The sequence below is a fragment of the Heptranchias perlo genome, chromosome 30 (genome assembly GCF_035084215.1).
Source record: "Heptranchias perlo isolate sHepPer1 chromosome 30, sHepPer1.hap1, whole genome shotgun sequence".
Lineage (NCBI taxonomy): Eukaryota > Metazoa > Chordata > Chondrichthyes > Hexanchiformes > Hexanchidae > Heptranchias > Heptranchias perlo.
Window position 1 is genome coordinate 49,107 of NC_090354.1, and position 24,865 is coordinate 73,971.

At 43.9% G+C, this 24,865-nt stretch overlaps 1 protein-coding gene across 2 annotated transcripts in view; it reads left to right on the forward strand.

The window, feature by feature from the left end:
• The window catches only part of naglu (N-acetylglucosaminidase, alpha), a 43,844-nt gene extending 20,070 nt beyond the window's left edge, over window positions 1–23,774 (forward strand). Inside the window, exons 3-6 of one of the 2 annotated variants that reach the window (XM_067969282.1) lie at window positions 762–908; window positions 3,442–3,527; window positions 8,618–8,874; window positions 21,930–23,774. In XM_067969282.1, coding sequence (XP_067825383.1) covers window positions 762–908; window positions 3,442–3,527; window positions 8,618–8,874; window positions 21,930–23,134 — 1,695 coding nt within the window. In that variant the 3' untranslated portion in view covers window positions 23,135–23,774. The remainder of the gene's footprint in view (window positions 1–761; window positions 909–3,441; window positions 3,528–8,617; window positions 8,875–21,929) is intronic. The other variant, XM_067969283.1, reaches the window with a different exon arrangement.
• Window positions 23,775–24,865: the final 1,091 nt, after the last annotated feature.

The window sequence follows — 24,865 nt, forward strand, 5'->3', positions numbered from 1 at the left end:
TTACCCTCGGCGCTCCTCCTTGCCTTGTTTTGATTCCTCGTGGGCTCCCTTTATGCTCCGCTCAGTCTTAATCTATAGTTCTTTGGTTTAAATCACTTAGCACCTCCTTCCCCCTCTGCACCTAATTCCTACACTCATTAAATTCCCAGTTGAAAGTCCTCACTCTGTTAGCAATTCACTCTGCTAGAGGTTCATTCTCTGCCTTTCCCAACCTCTGTGCTCAAACTCAAGTGTAGCGGTTACGGTACTGGACTAGTATCTATCTGTCCAATCTACCAACCTGTTTATGTCCGCCTGAAGTTGCCTTCTTCCCTCTTTGATGTCCCTATATTTGTGTCTTCTGCACATTTTGATTTGTGCTCCCGACGCCCAAGTTCAAATCAATCATCTATACTGAGAACAAAAGTTGTCCCAGTACCGGCCTCTAGGGTACACCACCTCCAACTATTCTGCAGTCTGAGCAATCCCAACCCTTTGTTTCCTGTTCATCAACCAACTTTCCACCTTTGCTGCAATATTTCCTCTTACACCAAATCTGTGCCTTTATCAAATGCCTTCTGAAAATCCATATACACATGTTGAGGCTTGAATATGTGCTATTGTTCCATTTTATGAGACATTACCAAGATTTGCGTCCTAGTATTCATGGTAGAGCTGTGCGAAGCTGCTGCTTGTTCAGCAGGTCAGAGTTCGTCATTGTGTAACTGTACAGAGTTGCTGTTTATCCAAAGCAAGGATGAATGATGATAATTTTATTTTAGGTGTACATTTCACTTGGCCTCAATCAAACAGAAATTGACAACTTTGTCGTTGGCCCTGCATTTCTTGCATGGGGTCGCATGGGGAATATGCACAGCTGGGCAGGACCATTGTCAAGTTCCTGGAACAAAAATCAATTGAATCTGCAGGTAACAATCAGCATTGCCAAACTATTGCTGTTCTTAGAATCTTTGGTAGCTTAAAAGGTAAAGGTACAATTATTTCCAAACATTTTATTGGAATACCTGTCAACAGTGGCTTATGGATTAATATACCACTACATATGGACTGTGGTGAATGCTCCCAAGTAGTCATATTTCCTATCTAGAAGATGTAAAATATGTTCAATCCTAACCAACTGTTGTGGGGAAAATGCTGGAGTCTATAATTAAGGATAGGGTGACTGAACACCTCGAGAATTTTCAGTTAATCAGGGAGAGCCAGCATGGATTTGTGAAAGGAAGTTCGTGCCTGACAAACCTGATTGAATTTTTTGAAGAGGTGACTAAAGTAGTGGACAGGGGAATGTCAATGGATGTTATTTATATGGACTTCCAGAAGGCATTTGATAAGGTCCCACATAAGAGACTGTTAGCTAAGATAGAAGCCCATGGAATCGAGGGAAAAGTACGGACTTGGTTAGGAAGTTGGCTGAGTGAAAGGCGACAGAGAGTAGGGATAATGGGAAGGTTCTCACATTGGCAGGATGTGACTAGTGGAGTCCCGCAGGGATCTGTCTTGGGGCCTCAATTATTCACAATATTTATTAACGACTTAGATGAAGGCATAGAAAGTCTCATATCTAAGTTTGCCGATGACACAAAGATTGGTGGCATTGTAAGCAGTGTAGATGAAACATAAAATTACAAAGCGATATTGATAGATTAGGTGAATGGGCAAAACTGTGGCAAATGGAATTCAATGTGAGGTCATCCACTTTGGATCAAAAAAGGATAGAACAGGGTACTTTCTAAATGGTAAAAAGTTAAAAACAGTGGATGTCCAAAGGGACTTAGGGGTTCAGGTACATAGATCATTGAAGTGTCATGAACAGGTGCAGAAAATAATCAAGAAGGCAAATGGAATGTTGGCCTTTATATCTAGAGGACGAGAGTACAAGGGGGCAGAAGTTATGCTGCAGCTGTACAAAACCCTGATTAGACCGCACCTGGAGTACTGTGAGCAGTTCTGGGCACCGCACCTTCGGAAGGACATATTGGCCTTGGAGGGAGTGCAGCGTAGGTTTACTAGAATGATACCCGGACTTCAAGGGTTAAGTAACGAGGAGAGATTACACAAATTGGGGTTGTATTCTCTCGAGTTTCGAAGGTTAAGGGGTGATCTGATCGAAGTTTATAAGATATTAAGGGGAACAGATAGGGTGGATAGAGAGAAACTATTTCCGCTGGTTGGGGATTCTAGGAGTAGGGGGCACAGTCTACAAATTAGAGCCAGACCTTTCAAGAGCGAGATTAGAAAACATTTCTACACACAAAGGGTGGTAGAAGTTTGGAACTCTCTTCCGCAAACGGCAATTGATACTAGCTCAATTGCTAAATTTAAATGTGAGATAGATAGCTTTTTGGCAACCAAAGGTATTAAGGGATATGGGCCAAAGGCAGGTATATGGAGTTAGATCACAGATCAGCCATGATCTTATCAAATGGCGGAGCAGGCACGAGGGGCTGAATGGCCTACTCCTGTTCCTATGTTCCTAAACTGCCATTACCCATTATTGTCTTATTTGAGCAACCAGCACACAGCAGGTAAAACATGAAATGCAAATAAACAAAACCAGACTGAGATAGATGGATCTTTGGATTCTAAGAGAATTAAGGGATATGGGGATTGGGTGGGAAAGTGGAGTTGAGGTCAAAGATCAGCCATGATCTTATTGAATGACTGAGCAGGCTCGAGGGGCCTTATGGCCTACTTCTACTCCTATTTCTTATGTTCTTTTATATGTTTTTTTTAAAAGCAAGAACATAATTAACCTGGGAATGATTCACAAGGCTGGAACCCAGCCAGGGAGCTCATGTGACTTACAAACCATTGGCCCTTTGCTTTGATTACACTCCCTTGTAACTTGATCTCATGTAGACACTCTCTTACCTAATGGCATAAAATTAACCTTTGATAAAATTGTATTATTGCCATACTATATTTTCACTCTCGTACCCAAAGAAAGGTGCTCTTATGCACATAGGTATTCCAGTGACTTGTGCATTTCACACTAACCCAAATGTGTTCTAATTGTAATATTTTATAGTAAATGTTTAGACTGTTTTGCTAATTTCAGGTTGCTTTGCATGACCTCATTAAAGGTTCTCTCATTGAGTCTACTCTATTGAGTATGCCTGAAATCATCAAAAACAAACTTTTATATTTTTTTCTGTGAAATGATCTTGTTAAACAGAACACACACTAGTCAGTGGGATCATACAAGATAAACCCATTCATGCTGTGCCTGCCATAATACCGAAGTGCCTGCCATACTTGGTGGGTTTACTTTGCATATTCAGGTCCTGGTTGTCATGTGTCCTCCATGTAAATCAGACTGGTTACTAAATGGATTGTTAATTGTCCAGTGGAGTCACTCTGTTAAATTTGCACAAACAATTGCAACTGCAGCAGAATTCTGCTCTGTTACTAACTGACTACTTGCTTTATTCCAACACTAAGCACAAGATCCTTCTGCGGATGAGGTCTTTGGGGATGTTGCCAGTCCTTCCTGCCTTTGCTGGATTTGTACCTGGTGCCATCACAAGGTACGAGCTGCATTCCCTATTTTTTTTTAACTTGATGCTTGTAACATTGAAATGGTTTCTTATGATTTTGAAGAAATATCTATACCTGGAGTGTACTGAGAAAGTGATTATAAAAGTTAATTGCTTATGCAATGATATTTTGAGTTCTTATTATCAAGAAATTATAGCAGCTGCATGTTGTATGTTGCTGCTTCCTGGATAGTAAATCCCATTATTGGATGTTGTGGAGCTTTGGCTTTTTAGAAAGACAGGGAATTTGCTGATCCAAGCTATTCATTACAAAAGAAAATATTCCATAAACTCATTACCACACAACATATGGTGAGATGATTTAGTTGAATGTTTCTTTCTGTTTGCTTGTGAACCACAATGGAAAGTAAAGAGTTATTTCTCCTCCTGCTGTACCCACTCCTTGAGCTGACAGACATGAAGCTTTTCTGGGGTTGACACCTTCAATCTAATCAACATTAATTAACCCAATCCCTTGTTTCCTGCCTGTTAACCAGCTTTTTATCCCTGCTGCTATATTTCCTCTTATACCATAAGCCAGTTTCTTTGTAACAAGCCTTCTGTGATGCTCCTTATCAAATGCCTTCTGATAATCTATATACACCACATTTTACTGCATTCCTTTTACCTGTTCCAGTCACTTCAAAAACCTCAATTAAATTTGTCTATCATGATTTATCCTTTTATCAAAGAGGAACTATATAGAGTAGATGCTTTTAATGAACATTACCATCTGGATCGATCCACTTGGAGCTACAAACTGCCTTCATTTTTATTTGCTTGAGTATAATATAATATAATATATGATGCATCTATCCATGACAGTATTGGTAGGAGTGAGACGAAGTCCCGTCTTCGCATTGAGGACACCATCCAATGTGTTGTGTGGCACTATCACCGTGCTAAATGGGATAGATTCAGAACAGATCTAGCAGCTCAAAACTGGGCATCCATGAGGTGCTGTGGGCCATCAGCAGCAGCAGAATTGTATTCCAGCACAGTCTGTAACCTCATGGCCCGGCATATCCTCACCCTACCATTACCAACAAGCCAGGGGATCAACCCTGGTTCAATGAGGAGTGTAGAAGAGCATGCCAGAAGCAGCACCCGGCGTACCTAAAAATGAGGTGCCAACCTGGTGAAGCTCCAACTCAGGACCACATGCATGCTGAACAGTGGAAGCAACATGCTATAGGCAGAGCTAAGCGATTCCACAACCAATTAAACAACTAACGGGAGGAGGAGGCTCTAAACATCCCCATCCTCACTGTTGGCGGAGTCCAGCACGTGAGTGCAAAAGACAAGGCCAAAGTGTTTGCAACCATCTTCAGCCAGAAGTGCTGAGTGGATGATCCATCTCGGCCTCCTCCCGATATCCCCACCATCACAGAAGCCAGTCTTCATCCAATTCGATTCACTCCACGTGATATCAAGAAACGGCTGAGTGCACTGGATACATCAAAGGTTATGGGCCCCGACAACATCCCGGCTGTAGTGTTGAAGTCTTGTGCTCCAGAACTAGCCGCGCCTCTAGCCAAACTGTTCCAGTACGGCTACAATACTGGCATCTACGCGTCAATGTGGAAAATTGCCCAGGTATGTCCTGTCCACAAAAAGCAGGACAAATCCAATCCGGCCAATTACCGCCCCATCAGTCCACTCTCAATCATCATCAAAGTGATGGAAAGTGTCGTCAACAGTGCTATCAAGCAACACTTATTCACCAATAACCTGCTCACCAATGCTCAGTTTGGGTTCCGCCAGGACCAGTCAGCTCCAGACATTATTATAGCCTTGGTCCAAACGTGGACAAAAGAGCTGAATTCCAGAGGTGAGGTGAGAGTAACAGCCCTTGACATCAAGGCAGCATTTGACCGAGTGTGGCACCAAGGAGCCCTAGTAAAATTGAAGTCAATGGGAATCAGGGGGAAAACTCCAGTAGCTGGAGTCATACCTAGCACAAAGGAAGATGGTAGTGGTTGTTGGGTGCCAAACATCTCAGCCCCAGGACATTACTGCAGGAGTTCCTCATGGCAGTGTCCTAGGCCCAACCATCTTCAGCTGCTTCATCAATGTCCTTCCCTCCATCATAAGGTCAGAAATGGGGATGTTCGCTGATTGCACAGTGTTCAGTTCCATTCACAACCCCTCAGATAATGAAGCAGTCCGTGCCCGAATGCAGCAAGACCTGGACAACGTCCAGGCTTGGGCTGATAAGTGGCAAGTAACATTCACGCCAGACAAGTGCCAGGCAAGACCATCTCCAACAAGAGAGAGTCTAACCACCTCCCCTTGACATTCAACGGCATTACCATCGCCGAATACTCCACCATCGACATCCTGGGAGTCACCATTGACCAGAAACTTAACTGGACCAGCCACATAAATACTGTGGCTACAAGAGCAGGTCAGAGGCTGGGTATTCTGCGGCGAGTGACTCACCTCCTGACTCTCCAAAGCCTTTCCACCATCTACAAGGCACAAGTCAGGAGTGTGATGGAATACTCTCCACTTGCCTGGATGAGTGCAGCTCCAACAACACTCAAGAAGCTAGACACTATCCAGGACAAAGCAGCCCGCTTGATTGGCGCCCCATCCACCACCCTAAACATTCACTCCCTTCACCACTGGCACAGTGTGGCTGCAGTGTGTACCATCCACAGGATGCACTGCAGCAACTCGCCAAGGCTTCTTCGACAGCACCTCCCAAACCCGTGACCTCTACCACCTAGAAGGACAAGGGCAGCAGGCACATGGGAACAACATCACCTGCACGTTCCTCTCCAAGTCACACACCATCCCGACTTGGAAATATATCGCCGTTCCTTCATCGTCGCTGGGTCAAAATCCTGGAACTCCCTTCCTAACGGCACTGTGGGAGAACCTTCACCACACGGACTGCAGCGGTTCAAGAAGACGGCTCACCATCACCACCTCAAGGGCAATTGGGGATGGGCAATAAATGCTGGCCTCACCAGCGATGCCCACATCTCATGAACGAATAATTTAAAAAAATGTTATTCTCCATTTTCGTCCTGGGCCAAACAACTGCACCCGAGAAGCAGACTAATAACCAGCTGTCAGGCCCTTCTGTTGGGCAATGCCTGATCTCCACTTGGTGTCTTCTCATGGGACCATTGCTGAAATTGAGATCTTACTGATGTTGGAGATTACAACCTGTATCCCACCACTCTTGCTTCAAATGTGAGTGCTCTAATATGCTGTGCCATAATCAGCTGGTCTTACAATGAAGTACCAGTTGGCATACCTCTGGAAGATAAGCAAACGGGGAAGAGTGTTGGATTAGCTACATTTTGGAATGGTATCCTACATTTTCAGTTTAGATTCTACGTACGTGTTTCTGTCTCTGTAGAAATTTCACCTGTTGTACCAAGTCTTTTCTGCTATTCACTCTGGCAAAAGAATTGCAGAAGAATCCAGAAAAGCCAACCTGGAACTGGGAAGATCATATGATTGGCAAAGTTACCATCACCTATTAATTTGTATGAGTTGTGGGCAAATCTTTAGAATCCATAATTTGGAATAAAGTGAGTGAGCATTTAGAAATGCATGGGTTAATCAAGGGCAAGCAGCATAGATTTGTTAAAGGCAAGTCATGTTGGACAAATTTAATTGAAGTTTTTGAAGTGACTGGAATAGGTAAAGGGAATGCAGTAAATGTGGTGTATATGGATTTTCAGAAGGCATTTGATGAGCATCACAGAAGGCTTGTTACAAAGAAACTGGCTTATGGTATAAGAGGAAATGTAGCAGCACGGATAGAAAGTTGGTTAACCGGCAGAAAACAAGGGATTAGGTTAATTAATGTTGATTAGATTGAAGAAGGGTTAGAAATGGAGTAACACAGAGGCCAGTGCTGGATTCTCTTTTGCATTTGGTATACATAGATGAAAGTTGCTGATGACACAAAAATAAGGGGTTTGACAAACAGAAAGGAGGACTGTTAAAAATACAAAAATGTCAGGAGGACATAGACAGATTAGCAGAATGGGCTGACAAGTAGGAAATGCAATTTAATGTGGAGATGGGTGAGGTAACATATTTTGGGACAAAATATAAGGAATGGTACTACATAGTTAATGGAAATATGCTGATGGGTTTGAAAGAATAAAGATACCTCGGTGGCCAAATGCATAATTCCTGAAAATTCAAGTACAAGTACAAGTGCAGGTGGATAAAGCCTTAAAAGGCAATAGAAATTAGTTTTATAAATAGAGGCATTGAATACAAGAGTAAAGAGACAATGATAATTTTTTACAAGGCAATGATTAGGCCACAGTTAGATTCTGTGTACAGTTTTGGGCCCCATTGTAGAAAAGGCATTGAAGCCATAGAATCCGTACAATGTAAATTTACCAGGATGATGCCAGGGATAGAAAGTTACAGATATGAAGAGAGGCTCGAGACATTGGGATTGTTTCCACTGGAGCAGAGGTAGCTCAGAGGAAATTTAAGAGGTTTTTAAAATTACAAAGTGTCTTGATAGGGTGAATAGGGATCTTCTGATTGGGTCATCAATGATAATGGGTTATCAATTTAAAATTATCACTGAGAGCGAAGAGAGAGATTAGGAGAACTTTATGCAGCAAGTTGTTGGACTATGGAATGAGTTGCCACATAAATTATTTGAGGCAGAGACTACTGCACCCAGTAAGAGAAAAAGTGGATAAATATTTGAAGCAGAGGATGATGCCAAGCTATGGGGAGAGAAGGGGCAGTGGGATTAATTCTGGATTGTTCTAGCAAAGCGCCAGCACAGACACAATGGGCCACAAGGCCTACTTCTGTGCTGTAAACCTCTTTGATTCTCATGATATTTGCTTCATAGATTTAAAGGGGTGAATTTTCATTTTGGTGCCCAGTGGTAATCCAGTGCAGCAGATCGTCTGTCCATTGTAATCAATGGAATGAAAATCGGGTGGGTTGTACAACGGGGGTTGGGGGGGTGCAATCTGCGCTGCCAAACCACTGTCCAGGTGGGGAAGACAAAAATTTACCCCAAAATGTCTATGCTTCAGTACAAGCTTATTTTTTTTTAAACAATGATTTTTATTTTTCAGATTGTTCCCTAAAGAAAACATCACAAGGCTAGGGAGCTGGGGACATTTGAATTGTTCTTATTCTTGTTCCTATCTGCTGGATTCTGAGACTCCCCTCTTTCAGCATATAGGCAAGATGTTTCTGTTGGAACTAATTAAAGAATTTGATACTAACCATATTTACAATGCAGATACATTCAATGAAATGAGCCCTAGCTCCTCCGACCCTAAATATTTATCCTCTGCCAGCAATGCAGTCTTCAAATCGATGATACAAGGTAATGTTCTCAAAACAATATCTTCAGAATCTTTTTCAATACAAACTGAAGGCATTATTCAACTAGCTTTCCCTTCTTGATATATATTTAAGATTTTTTCTGCCAAGACCTGAAAAAGATTTACATTTATAGACTGGACCTTAAGGCATTTGTACCCATTTCTTCTATTAAAAGCTACTGCTTCAATCAGTGTATATACAGGACCAGAAAAGACCATCTGGCTGATCCCAAAGTTCAAAAAGTACCATTTTCTAATCTCTTAAATTCTTCAATCACATCTTTGTCAAAAACTACCTAGCACCTACTGAATTGACCAAAACAATTCATCTCCACTGTCTCCCTGGGTATTTTATTCCACACATACACTGACGTTGGCCAATGTTGCATTGTAGCAATGCCAGTGACATCAGCTGCTAGTGTAAGTGTAATAAAAAAAAACATTTTTATTTTTGGCACTGTGGCCTGTGCAATTGATCAATCTATGAGTTAAATTCCTGCCCCCATCACCATAGCAACACTGAACAGCAGGGATAAAAACGGTATCCCTTGCATCCGGTATTGCTAATGAGTCAAATGTTATATATGGGGTGATGTATTGTATGTCATCTGGCAGAAAATCCAAGGGAGAAGAAAATGGGCGGAGCTGAAGACATTGGGTGTCCCATGTCCTGTCCCCAGCCACCCAAGGTATGCCCAGAAATTAGAGGAGGGAAGGCAGAGGATCCTGGAAATTAAGTCTAAAATGTGTGCTCACCTTCCCTGTTCTGAACTTTAGTCTATGCCTCCTAGTTAGAATTTGTCTTTATGTTGAACAATTTATTTGGGTTCAATTTAGCTGCAGCTCTTAATCTTCAAAACTTCAATGAAGTTTTGCCTGAGCCTTTTCTGCGGTATAAACATTCCCAACTTCCTCAGGTTCAGATTTGTAGCTCAGGTTCCCGAACCCTGGTATGAACTTAATTCCCCGCTCCTGTACCATATCCAAAGCCAGAATGTCCCGACTAGAAACGGTACCTGTGCTTATACTTTTGCTTCTGATTCAAAAAGTACATGAGTATAATAAAATAAATGACACACCTTTGCTTTATTCCAACCACTTTGTGAATAATGACATCATTCATTCACTTCAATAAACATAACTGTCAGCAGTGTCTCAGTGGGTAGCACTCTTGCCTCTGAGTCCACACGGACTGCAGCGGCTCAAGAGGCGGCTCACCACCACCTTCTCAAGGGTAATTAGGGATGGGCAATAAATGCTGGCCTTGCCAGCGACGCCCACATCCCACGAACAAAAGAAAAAAAGAAGGTCGTGGGTTCAAGACCCACTCCAGGGACTTGAGCACAAAATCCAGGCTGATACTCCAGTGCAGTACTGAGGGGAGTGCTGCACTGTCGGAGCTGCCGTCTTTCAGATGAGACGTTAAAACCGAGGCCCCGTCTACCCTTTCAGATGGATGTAAAAGATCCCACGGCACTATTTCGAAGAAGAGCAGGGGAGTTCTGCCCAGTGTCCTGGCCAATATTTATCCTTCAACCAACATCACTAGAACAGATTATCTGGTCATTATCACATTGCAGTTTGTGGGAGCTTGTTGTGCGCAAATTGGCTGCTGCGTTTTCTACATTACAACTACATTGTGACTACATTGCACAAAAATACTTCATTGACTGTAAAGCGCTTTGGGACGTCCTGAGGTCATGAAAGCTGCTATATAAATGCAAGTCTTTTTTTCTTTCTAAAGGTTCTTTTTTAAGCTATTCATTATGTGAGTTGGAGTGGGATTTTGTACAGTATGGATGTTATAAGTACATCATCACGAACAAACATTCCTCCTTTTAGCTGTAAAGTCAGTGACTGTATGATGGTGATAACGGAGACCTGGCTCAAAAAAAGGGCAGGATTGGGTACTAAATATTCCTGGATATAAGACGTTCAGGAAAGATAGAGAAGGGAAAAAAAGGAGGAGGTGTGGCAGTATTAATTAAGAAGAATATTGCAGTGCAGGACAGAGAGGATGTCCTTGAGGGGTCAAGGATAGAATCTATTTGGTTAGAGTTAAGAAAAAACAGAGGTGCTATTACACTACTGGGTGTATTCTATAGCTCACCAACTAGTGGGAAGGATATAGAGGAGCAAATCTGCTGGGAAATTAGAGAGGTGCAAGAACTATAGAGTAGTGATAATGGGGGACTTCAACTATCCTAATATAGACTGGGATAGTAATAATGTAAGGGGCAAAGGGGGGGATATGTTCAGGAGAATTTTCTTGATTAATATGACTCTGACCCAACGAGGAAGGAGGCATTGCTGTAGCTAGTTCTGGGGAATGAAGTGAGTCAAGTAGAGCAAGTGACAGTGGGGGAACATTTAGGGAACAGTGATCATAGTATCATATGATTTAGATTAGTTATGGAAAAGGACAAGGAGCAATCTAGAGTAAATATGCTTAATTGGAGGAGGGCCAATTTCAGTGGGTTGAGAATGGATCTGGCCTGGGTAAATTGGAGTCAAAGATTGGCAGGCAAAACTATAGTCGAACAATGGGCACCCTTTAAAGAGGAGATGGTTTGGGTACAGTGTGGTACGTTCCCACGAGGAGCAAAGGTAGGGCAATCAGGCTGAATATAGAAAATACAGAGGAGAAGTGAAAAAAGAAATAAGAAGGGAAAAGAGAGAGTATGAGAATAGACAGATGGCTAACATAAAAGGGAATTCAAAAGTCTTCTATAGGCATATACAAACATATGAAATTAAGAGCAGGAGTAGGCCATTCGGCCCCTCGAGCCTGTTCTGCCATTTGATAAGATCATGGCTGATCTGATTGTGACTTCAACCTTACTTTCCCGTCTACGTATTATAACCTTTGACTCCCTTGTTCATCAGGAATCTATCTAACTCAGCCTTAAAAATATTCAATGACCCTGCCTCCACCGCTCTCTGGGGAAGGGAGTTCCACAGACTCATGACCCTCTGAGAAAAAAATTCTCCTCATCTCTGTCTTAAATGGGAGACCCCTTATTTTTAAACCATGGCCCCTAGTTCTAGTCTCTCCCACAAGGGGAAACATCCTCTCAGCATCTACCCCTTCTAGTCCCCTCAGGATCTTATATGTTTCAATAAGATCACCTCTCATTCTTCTAAACTCCAGTGTACACAGGCCCAACTTGTCCAACCTTTCCTCATATAATAACCCCCTTATCCTGGGAATCAGTTGAGTGATCCTTCTCTGAACCACCTCTAAAGCAATTATGTCCTTTCTTAAATAAGGAGTCCAAAACTGCACACAGTATTCTAGATGTGGTCTCACCAATGCCCTGTACAACTGGAGCAAAACATCTCGACTTTTACATTCCATTCCTCTTGCAATAAATGACAACATTCCATTTGCCTTCCTAATCACTTGCTGTACCTGCATACTAACTTTTTGTGATTCATGTACTAGGACACCCAGATCCCTCTGTACCTCATAGTTCTGCAATCTCTCTCCATTTAAATAATATACTGCTTTTCTATTCCTCTTGCCAAAGTGGACAAGTTCACATTTTCCCACATTATACTCCTTCTGCCAAATTTTGGCCCACTAATTTAACCTATCTATATCCCTTTGCAGACTCCTTGGGCTCAATATTACCAGGGTGGCGGGTTCGCGGCGGTGGGGGGGGGGGGTCTATTGGGCGCGTGGGTGACGCGCCCGGTGAAATCAGTCTGCCCCGCGCGCAATTGCAGGCTGATTGGATCCACTTACCTGGTCTTCCGGGTTCCCCGCTGCTGAGCTGCGCGTTGGGCGGACTGCGCATGCGCAGTAAGGTCTGTCAGTTGGAGGAGCTCTATTTAAAGGGGCAGTCCTCCACTGACTGATGCTGCAAGAAATAGGAAAAATTACAGCATGGAGCAGCCCAGGGGGAAGGCTGCTCCCAGGTTAATGATGCCTCCAGGTATCATTGGATGGGGTGAGGAGGAGGGGGAGGACAGAGATCTTCCACCCGGCGGGCAGGAGGAAGCGGCCTGCCTCTGCCACCAAGAAGGCTTGGCTCAAGGTGGCAGAGAAGGTCACCTGCACCACCAACATATCGCCCACCTGCATACAGTGCAGGAGGCGCTCCAATGACCTCAGTAGGTCAGCCAAAGTGAGTACACTTACTCATTCCCCTACACTCCGTCTGCCACATCACCGCCCCCACCCCACACCTCCTTCTGCACTGCCAACACTACTCTATCACATCACTCCTCACACCCACTCAAACCTCATCCTCATCTTACCTGCACTTACTCACCTCGCCAGTACTCATCCCGCCACTACCACTCAACCCAATCCTCATACAATCTCATGGCTCTATCTCATACTCACCCTCTCATGCATCTCTTTCACGGTCAGCCTCACTCAACCTGCCACTACCTGTGCTGCAGCCACAGGGCATGCATCACATATGTGCAGTAGGCAGCGTAAGGCAAATGTGTCGTGAGCATGAAGGGGATGCACAAGGGTGTTTGAGGGTTTGTCATGGTTTTTACTTATATTTAATTTCTGAGCAACTCACATCACATAATATTGGCACCACTACTGCCACGTCTTTGCGAATCTTGTCTGGTTTGTGCAATAATGCCCTTTCCTGAGGATCACAATGAAGACCCACACCTGATGGCACCCATTGTGTCACTGCAGAATGGGTGTAGGTGTATTTGCAGGGCTCTTTTGTGCAGACGACTGAGAGACGCAGCGATGTCCCCGGTGGCACCCTGGAAGGATGCGGAGGAGAAGTTGTTGAGGGCAGTGGTGACTTTGACAGCGACAAGTAAGAAGATGGTGCTCGGGCCAGCCGGGAGCAGCTCGGCATGAAGGAGGCTGCAGATGTCCATGACTACATGTCGAGTGACTCTGAGCCTCCGTGTGCACTGCTGCTCAGAGAGGTCCAGGAAGCTGAGCCTTGGTCTGTGGAACCTGTGGCGAGGGTAGTGCCCTCTGCGACGCATCTCTCTATGCGATTGCCCTCCCTCCTTCTGTGCAGGTGGATGTGTCACAACATGCGGGGCTGCGTGCACACATCAGCGCGTCTGTGGGAAACCCGGAAGTGGGCGGGTTAGAGCCGGGCTCCCGACCCGCTCTGGGATTCCCCGATTTTCGAAGCCCCCCACCCCGTCAGGAACGCACCCGATAGCGGGTGCTAATATCGAGCCCCTTATGTCCTCTTCACAACTTACTTTCCTACCTACCTTTGTGTCATCAGCAAATTTAGCAACCATACATTCGGTTCCTTCATCCAAGTCATTGATATCGATTGTAAATAGTTTAGGCCCAAGCACTGATCCCTGTGGCACTCCACTTGTTATATCTTGCCAACCTGAAAATGACCCATTTATGCCTACTATATCTTTCCTGTTAGCTAACCAATCCTTTATCCATGGTAATATGTTACCCCCTACACCATGAGCTCTTGTTTTGTGTAGTAGCCTTTGTTGTGGTACCTTCTCAAAAGCCTTCTGGAAATCCAAGTGCACCACATCCACAGGATCCTTTTTATCTACGTTGCTTGTTACTGCCTCAAAGAACTCTAATAAATTAGTCAAACACGATTTCCCTTTCACAAAGCCGTGTTGACTCTGCCTGATTGCATTGAGATTTTCTAAGTGCCCTGCTATAGCCTCCTTAATAATAGATTCTAGCATTTTCCCTATGACAGATGTTTACCTAACTGGCCTGTAGTTTCCTGCTATCTGTCTCCCTCCTTTCTTGAATAGAGGAGTTACATTCGCTATTTTCCAATCTGATGGGACCTTTCCAGAATCTAGGGAATTTTGGAAAATATATATAGTAAATAGGTAGTAAGAGGGGTGGTGGGGCCTAAATGGGACCAAAAAGGAGATCTATGCATGGAGGCAGAGGGCATGGCTGAGGTACTAAATGAGTACTTTGCATTTGTCTTTACCAAGGAAGAAAATGCTGCCAAAGTCACAATAAAAGAGCAGGTAGTTGAGATATTGGATGGGCTAAAAATTGATAAAAAGGAGGTGCTAGAAAGGCTGGCTTTACTTAAACTAGATAAGTCATCCGATCCGGATGGGATGCATCCAGGGCGGAAATTGCAGAGGTACTGGACGTATTCTTCCAATCCTCCTTAAATAAGGGGGTGGGGTCAGAGGACCGGAGAATTGCAAATATTACACCTTTTTTCAAAAAAGAATGTTAGGATAAACCCGGCAACTTGCAGGCCAGTCAGTTTAACCTCGATGGTGGGGAAGTTTTTAGAAATGATAATCCGGGACAAAATTAATTGTCACTTGGACAAGTGTGGATTAATTAAGGAAAGCCAGCACGGATTTGTTAAAGGCAAATCGTGTTTAACTACCTTGATTGGGTTTTTTGATGAGGTAACAGAAGGTTGATGAGGGCAGTGCGGTTGATGTGTATATGGTCTTTCAAACGGCGTTTGATAAAGTGCGACATAATAGGCTTGTCAGCAAAATTGAAGCCCACAGAATAAAAGGGGCAGTGGCAGCATAGATACGAAATTGGCTAAGTGACAGGAAACAGAGAGTAGTGGTGAACGGTTGTTTTTCGGACTGGAGGAAGGTGTACAATGGTGTTCCCCAGGGGTCAGTACAAGGACCACTTCTTTCTTTGATATATATTAATGACTTGGACTTGGGTGTACACAAAACTTGGAAGTGTAGTAAAGAGTGAGGTGGATAGTATAGACTTCAAGAGGACATAGACAGGCTGGTGGAACAGGCGGACACATGGTGGATGAAATTTTACACAGAGAATCGCGAAGGGATACATTTTGGCAGGAAGAATGAGGAGAGGCAATATAAACTAAATGGTACAATTCTAAAGAGGGTGCAGGAAAAGAGAAACCTGTGGGTATATGTGTGCAAATCTTTGAAGGTGGCAGGACAGGTTGAGAAAGCAGCCTTTTTAAAAAAAAAGCTTACGGGTTCCTGGGCTTTATATATAGAAGCATAGAGTACAAAAGCAAGGAAGTTATGTTGAAACTTTATCAAACACTGGTTCGGCCACAACTGGAATATTGTGTCCAATTCTGGGCACCACACTTTAGGAAGGATGTGAAGGCCTTAGAGAGGGTGCAGAAAAGATTTACTAGATTGGTTCCAGGGATGAGGGACATTAGTTACGTGGATAGACTGGAGAAGCTGGGGTTGTTCACCTTAGACAGAGAAGGTTAAGAGGAAATTTGATAGAAGTGTTCAAAATCATGAAGGGTTTAGATAAAGTAAATAAAGAGAAACTGTTCCCATTGGTAGAAGGGTCGAGAACCAGAGGACACAGATTTAAGGTGATTAGCAAAGAAACAAAAATGACATGAGGAAAAACTTTTATCGCAGCGAGTAGTTATGATCTGGAATGCGCTGACTCAATCGTGGCTTTCAAAAAGGAATTGAATTCTCGAAGGAAAAAAATTTGTAGGGCTACAGGGAAGGAGCGGGGGAATGGGGCTAACTGAATTGCTTTTACATAGAGCCAGCATGGGCTTGATGGGCGGAATGGCCTCCTGTGCTGTAACCATTCTATGATTCTATACACAGAAATTATCACTGTCAGACATTCGAGGAAGATGTCATAATGACCAATGATCACCATGTGGCCAATGAGTAGTGTGAAATGTTTTTACACGGAGGGTTGTTAGGACCTGTAATTTCCCATCAGAAACATTGTTGGAATAGAATACCCCTTTGAAAGGGAAGTGAATAAATATTTGTATAAAATTTTTTTGAAGGGTATGGCGAAAGGGCTAGGGAATTGGACCAAGTGACTAGCTCTTTCAGTGAGCTGGCACAGACACAAACAGCTGAATGGCCTCCCTCTGTAAAATTCAATGATTCTATGATAACTCGAGCAAGAGTCCAACTTTTGATGCAAGATTTTTCTATTTGAACTTTACATGTATTAAGGATTCAACATGATCTGCTAAAAATTCACATCTGTAGAATTCCGGAGATGCTGTTGAAATCCTGTATCCAGTGTCAGATGTCCCTGTTTGACCCTCCTCCCCCTTATGGGAAAGGGGATGGTCTTATGAGAAAACAATTGATATTTGGAGACTGATATCCAAGAAATGATTGATTGTACCACCAAATAGAAGGTGTAATCGTATTTTTACAAAATGAATATAATTTTGTGGCGCATAGCCTAATGCTCCTTGCTAAAGGTCAGAAGTAGATAGCATCACTATCATCAGTATTGCCTTTTTGGTGGTAAATGTAGCCATCAACCTGATCCTTGCACATCCAACCAGTCCCTATGGTCCCTTAACATGACTATGCAAGACTGCCAATTCCAGTGTGGACGATGGCTTTCTACATAGAAACCAGTAGTGGGGGGTGGGGTGGGGGTGTCAGATAATCTTTTTGTCACCTCTTGGATCAATATTTCCAATGTCCTATCCTCCACCTTCATAAACTCCAACTTACTTACAATTTAGCTGCCCATATCCTGTTTTGCAGTATGTTCTGCTGACCTAACACCCTCCTCTCTGACCTACTTTTGAGCTATGTCCTCCAGCATACTTTGTCCTCATCTTCAAATCATTCTATGGATTGTTCTTATCTTATCTCTGTTGCCTTCTCCAGTGTTATGTCCCCTCCTGTACCCTTCAGCCATCTGACTCAGGCCTTTTGTGCATCTCTGTACATTGGTGGAACAGCCTTCAACCACCTCTGCTGTATTCCCAGAATTCCATTCTTCAACCTTTCCAATTGACCAATTTGACCCATCTTTTCGTCATCTCACTACTGAACATAAGAAATAGGAGCATGAGTAGGCCATACGGCCCCTCGAGCCTGCTCCGCTATTCGATAAGATCATGGCTGATCTTTGACCTCAACTCCACTTTCCTGCCCGATCCCCATATCCCTTGATTCCCCTGGAGTCCAAAAATCTATCCATCTCAGCCTTGAATATATTCAATGACTCAGCAGCCACAGCCCTCTGGGGTAGAGAAATGCATGAAGAAATTCCTCCTCATCTCAGTCTTGAACTACTGGCCCCTTATCCTGCGATTATGCCCTCTAGTTCTAGACTCTCTAGCCAGGGGAAACAATCTCTCAGCATCTACCCTGTCAAGCCCCCTTAGAATCTTTTATGTTTCAATGAGATCACCTCTCGTTCTTCTAAACTCCAGAGAGTATAGGCCCATTCTACTCAATCTATCTTCATAGGACAACCCTCTCATCCCAGGAATTAATCTAGTGAACCTTTGTTGCACCTCCTCTAAGGCAAGTATATCCTTCCTTAGATAAGGAGACCAAAACTGTACGCAGTACTCCAGGTGAGGTCTCACTAATGCCCTGTACAACTGTAGTAAGACTTCCTTGCTCTTGTACTCCAACTCCCTTGCAATAAAGGCCAACATACCATTTGCTTTCCTAATTGCTTGCTGAACCTACATACTAACTTTTTGTGCTTCTTGTACCAGGACACCCAAGTCTCTCTGAACACCAACATTTAATAGTTTCTCACCATTTAAAAAAATATTCTGTTTTTCTATTCTTCCTACCAAAGTGAATAACCTCACATTTCCCCACATTATACTCCATCTGCCACCTTCTTGCCCACTCACTTAACATGTGTATATCCCTTTGCAGACTCTTTGTGTCCTCCTCACAGCTTACTTTCACATCTAGCTTTGTACTGTCAGCAAACTTGGATACATTTCATTCGGTCCTTCATCTAAGTCATTAATATAAATTGAAATGGGCAGACACATGGCAAATGAAATTGATTGCAGAGTAGTATGAAGTGATGCATTTTTGAAGGAAGAATGAGGTGAGGCAATATAAACTTAATGAATAGTACAATTTTAAAGGGGTTGCAGGAACAGAGAGACCTGGGGGAATATGTACACAAATCTTTGAAGGTGGCAGGACAAGTTGATATGGCTGTTTTTTTTTAAAAAAGCATACGGGATCCTTGGCTTTATAAATAGAGGGATAGAGTGCAAAAGTATGGAAGTTACGCTAAACCTTCATAAATCACTGGTTAGGCCTCAGCTGAAGTATTGGGTCCGATTTTACCAGGGGTGCGGGTTCCCAGCGGATGGGCAAGCGGGCGTATTGGTAACGCGCCCGGTGAAATTAGTGGGTTTCCCGCGCGATCGCAGCAGGCAACCCACTAATTGGATTCACTTACCTGCTCCTCCGGGTTCCCCGCTGCTGATCTGCGCGTCGGGCGGGCTGCGCATGCGCAGTAAGATCTGTCAGCTGGAGGCGCTCCATTCAAAGGGGCAGTCCTCCACTGACAGATGCTGCAACCAGTAGCAAAGATGACTGCATGGAGCAGCCCAGGGGGAAGGCTGCTCCCAGTTTAATGATGCCTCACCCCGGGTATCAATACATGGGGTGAGGAGGAGGGGGAGGAGAGAGATCTTCCACCCGGCGTGTGGGAGGAAGCGGCCCGCCTCCGCCACCAGGAAGGCCTGGCTCGAGGTGGCAGAGGGGGTCACCTGCGCCACCAACATATCGCCCACCTGCACACAGTGCAGGAGGCGGTCCAATGACCTCAGTAAGTCAGCCACAGTGAGAACACGTAGTCTTTCCCCTACACTCCGTCTGCCACATCACTGCCCCCACCCCACATCTCCTTCGGCACTGCCAACACTACTTTGTCACATCACCCCTCATAACCACTCAAACCCCATCCTCATCTTACCTGCACCTACTCACCTCGCCAGTACTCACCCCGCCACTACCACGCAACCCAATCCTCATACAATCTCATGGCTCTATCCCATACTCATCCTCTTGTGCATCTCTCTCACGGCCAGCCTCACTCAACCTGCCACCACCTGTGCTGCAGCCACAGGGCATGCATCACATTTGTGCAGTAGGCAACGTAAGGCAAACGTGTCGTGAGCATGAAGGGGATGCACAAGGGTGTTTGAGGGTTTGTCAAGGTTGTTACTTATATTGAATTTCAGAACAACTCACATCACACATTATATTGGCACCACTACTGCCATGTCTTCGCCAATCCTGTCCAGTTTGTGCAATAATGCCCGCTCCTGGGTATCACTATGAGGACCCACCACTGATGCCACCCAGTGTGTCACTGCAGAGTGGGTGTAGGTGTATTTGCAGGGCTCTTCTGCGCAGACGACTGAGAGACATCGGCGATGTCCCCGGTTGCACCCTGGAAGGCCGCAGAGGAGAAGTTCGGGAGGGCAGTGGTGACTTTGACAGCGACAGGTAGGAAGATGGTGCACGGGCCAGCCAGAAGCAGCTCGGCATGAAAGAGGCTGCAGATATCCACGGCTACATGTCGAGTGACTCTGAGCCTCCGTGTGCACTGCTGCTCAGAGAGGTCCAGGAGGCTGAGCCTCGGTCTGTGGACCCTGTGGCGAGGGTAGTGCCCTCTGCGACGCATCTCTCTCTGCGGTAGCCCTCCCTCCTGCTGTACAGGTGGATGTGTCACAGCACTCTGTTGTGGAGCTCCACGTGTCAGAGGTGGACGGCGTGGATGGTGAGGCTGGTGATGCTGTTCGCTCTCCGAGGAGGTCATGACTGCAGCTACGGCGGCCCCCATCCGCAAGATGTACATCTGAGGGGGTCCGCAAGGTAGGTACATGACTCCGGACCCCGGGGTAAGTGTGCAGGTTGGTGACTTTGACCGTCAGGAGGAGGGTGGTGGAGGCCAAACTTTGTCCCAAGTGACAGAGTGGCCTCCTGCAATGGGTGAGGGTCTCCCCTCCCCCCCCCCCCCCCCCAACTGTCAAATGGACCTTTGCAGCTGCCACAGGCTGACAGCTGCAACACATCCATTCGATCTGGGAGTGTTTCCCCCAGTGTGGGAAACAGTCCCATGTTGATCCAAAATCTCTCACAGTCCCTTAATCAGGTCAGTCAATGACCTGAAATAGCTACATAAATACTCTCAAGTGGCATCCCGCTGGCTTTAATTGCCTGCGGGATTCCCACCAGCGGGGGCCGCGCTTGCACGCCGGTGCGTCAGCGGGGAACCCGGAAGTGGGCGGGATCGAGGCGGGATCCGGTCGGGATGCTGGATTTCGCAATTTTTGAGGCCCCCCCAACGAGAACGCACCCGATAGCGGGTGCTAAAATCGGGCCCAATGTGTCCATTTCTGGGCACCACACTAGGTGCAGAGGAGATTTACTAGAATGGTATCAGGGATGAGGGATTTCAGTTATGTGGAGAGACTGGAGAAGCTGGGATTGTTCTCCATGGAGCGGAGAAGATTAAGGGGATATTTAATAGAAGTGTTCAAAATTCTGAGGGGTTTTAATAGAGTAAATAGGAAGAAACTGGCAGAAGGGCCGGTAAACAGAGGGGATAGATTTAAGATAATTTAGCAAAAGAACCAGATGGAAGATAAGTTTTTTTCAACGCAGCGAGTTATTATGTTCTGGAATGCATTGCCTGAAAGGGTGATGGAAGCTGATTCAATAATAACTTTCAAGAGGGAATTGGATAAATATTTGAAGGGGAAAAAATTGCAAGGCTATAGGGAAAGAGCTGGGGGAATGGGACTAATTGGATTGTTCTTTCAAAGATCCAGCCCAGGCATGATGGGACAAATGGCCTTCTTCTGTGCTGTATGATTCAATGATAACTCTTGCACTATGTCTTATCCATTGCATTGTTCCATTTATCTGATTTTTCTCCTCCCCCTCTGTGAAGTGCTTTGGAATGTTTTCTACACTCTAAAAAGGAGTGCTATGTAAATGCATGTTGTTGTTTAATTATGTTGGATGATAATTTATTTTGCAAAGAGAAAGAGGGAGAATGAGATGGTTTGAAGATAAAGTCCTGGCAAAGTAAAAGGCAATTGCAGGTGTTTTATACTTGGATACCTCTTCTACAGTCTGTTCATGGGACCTTGTCAGTGATGCAGGCTATAAACAAAAAAAAAACTTTTATTTAAGTCCCCTTTGATTATATAAGCAATAGCCATTTCGATAAAGATTTAAAACTGTTGAAATGTTATATATATCACCAGCATGATCAATACTCCTTCACAAAACTGTATCATTGTTAACCAGCATCATTAAACTCCATTGTTTGAATATATTTCTTTTCCCACAGTGGACCCTTTGGCAATCTGGCTTATGCAAGGATGGTTATTTGTGAACAAGCCTTCATTTTGGCAGCCAACCCAGGTCAAAGCCTTGTTACATGGTGTGCCGTTGGGAAGGATGATTATTCTGGATTTATTTGCTGACAGTAGACCAGCGTATTCCTTCACAGAGTCTTTCTATGGACAACCTTTTATATGGTGCATGTTGCATAATTTTGGTGACAACATAGGAATGTATGGAACAGTGGAAACTATCAATAAAGGGCCTTTTGAAGCTAGGTCTTTTCCAAATTCTACCATGGTGGGTACAGGATTGACACCAGAAGGAATTGAACAGAATGATGTTGTGTATGAGCTAATGAATGAAATGGGCTGGCGCCGAGAGCCTTTAAACCTTACAGAGTGGGTTATGTTGTATGCACAAAGACGATATGGAAAGAAAAATGATCATGCTGTAGCTGCATGGCTGCTCTTATTCCAAAGTGTCTACAATAATACGTTCTATCGACCAGACCACAACAGAAGTCCATTGGTTCACAGACCTTCTTTGAAATTGGATATTTCATTATGGTATAATAAAAGTGATGTTTATGAAGCATGGAGGCAGATGCAAGCAGCTGTTTCTGATCTGTTCCCTAGTGAGACCTTCAGATATGACCTTGTTGATGTGACAAGACAGTCTGTTCAGCTCTTAGTATCAGAATTTTATGAAGACCTCAAGAATGCATTCTTAAACTATTCCATTGTGGGGCTGCAGACTTCAGGAAATGCCTTATCTCATGACCTACTACCTGAGCTTGACAAACTCTTGTCCAGTAACAGACACTTTTTATTGGGTCACTGGCTAGAAACAGCCAGGTCCTTGGCAACAAATGAAAAAGAAGCAGACCTATATGAATTCAATGCTCGTAGTCAAATTACTCTTTGGGGGCCAGGTGGGAATCTTTTGGATTATGCCAACAAGCAGTGGGGTGGTTTGATTAATGACTATTATGCACAGCGTTGGGATCTCTTCGTGTCAACACTTATTAAGTGTCTTAAGATGAGAGTTCCGTTCAATCAAGCCCACTTTAACCAAATAGTCTTTCAAGTGGAACAAAATTTTATCGTAAACAAAATAAGATATCCAGACAAACCAGTGGGAAATACCTTTGAGATTGCAAAAAAGTTGTTCCTGAAATATTATCCCCAGACAATAAAAAGATTTAACTAATGATCCATTCAACATTGACATATAGTCATGTTTAGTTTGGATTAACTTTAAAGAGGAGTAGTCTCTTCAATTGGTCTGCAAAATTCTATATAAAGATATGTACAAGTTACTCCTATGAAGCAAAGACTATACTTTTAAAAAAAAATCTTGATCAGCTACCTGCCAATGCCATTAACCATAAGAAACAAGACTTTAACCTAATTTCCCAATGTTAGGATTTTAATGATCTGATTTTAACTTTGGTAAACTGCTTGTTTTTGCCATTTTCAATCCTTGGGACTTTTTGCATTAGTTGTCCCGAATGCTCTAGTTGTTGAAAATATATTTCCCCATAACCTTGCCAGATATGTGGCGGAAACCCTGATTTACGCTGCACGTCTGAAGTTCTGGTGACTATGTTTAAGCAGTTGTAAGGACATTTCTGGCATATGTTGCCTAAATTGTTGTAACATATGATGTATTGCTTTCTTTTTATCTAAATAATTATCCAATAAAAATAATGGGGAAAGCACTTTGAAAAAATGTAATGTTCAGATGTACGGAGTTTGGTGTGTGATGGAATTGCTCACACATCTCCAATTCATTGCAGTCAATGTCTTTGTATTTAGTCTGTTATAATAAACCTCACTTTATAACTTAAGTTTAACTTGACAAAGATTGAAGTCCATACAGACTTTAATAAGTCTGGCACAGGCATGATGGGCCAAATGGCCTAGTGCTGTAAGATTCTGTGTCTTAACCAGCTGAACCATTGGGGGAGCTTCTTATAAGCTCATGTATTTTTTAGACTTTTACCTTGTGTAAAGTGACGTGTTAGTCAGAATTCATTTGACACCCCAACCCAACAACAACTTGCATTTATATAGCGCCTTTAACGTAATAAAACGTCCCAAGGTGCTTCACAGAAATGTAATCAGACATAATTTGTCACGAGCCATATAGAAAATAGGAGCAGGAGTAGGCCATTCGGCCCCTCGAGCCTGCTCCACCATTCAATATGATCCTCTATCTCAATATCATATTCCCGCTCTCTCCCCATGCCCCTTGATGCCTTTTGTGTCTAGAAATCTATCTATCTCCTTCTTAAATATATTCAGTGACTTGGCCTCCACAGCCTTCTGTGGTACATAATTCCACAGGTTCACCACCCTCTGAGGGAAGAAATTTCTCCTCATCTCAGTCCTAAATATCCTACCCTGTATCCTGAGACTGTGACCCCTTGTTCTGGACCCCCCAGCCAGGGGAAACATCCTCCCTGCATCCAGTCTGTCTAGCCCTGTCAGAATTTTATATGTTTCAATGAGATACCCTCATTCTTCTAAACTCGAGTAAATATGACTGAGTCGACCCAATCTCTCCTCACACGACAGTCCTGCCATCCCAGGAATCAGTCTGGTGAACCTTCGCTGCACTCCCTCTATGGCAAGTATATCCTTTCTTAGGTAATGAGACCAAAACTGTACACAATACTCCAGGTGTGGTCTCACCAAGGCCCTGTATAACTGCAGGAAGACATCCTCACATCTCACGATCCCACTTAGTTTTGTGTCGTCAGCAAACTTGGAAATATTACATTTGGTTCCCTCATCCAAATCATTGATATATGTTGTGAATAGCTGGGGCCCAAGCACCGATCCCTGTGGTACCCCGCTAGTCACCACCTACCACCCCGAAAAAGACCCATTTATTCCTACTCTCTGTTTCCTGTCTGCTAACCAATTTTCAATCCAT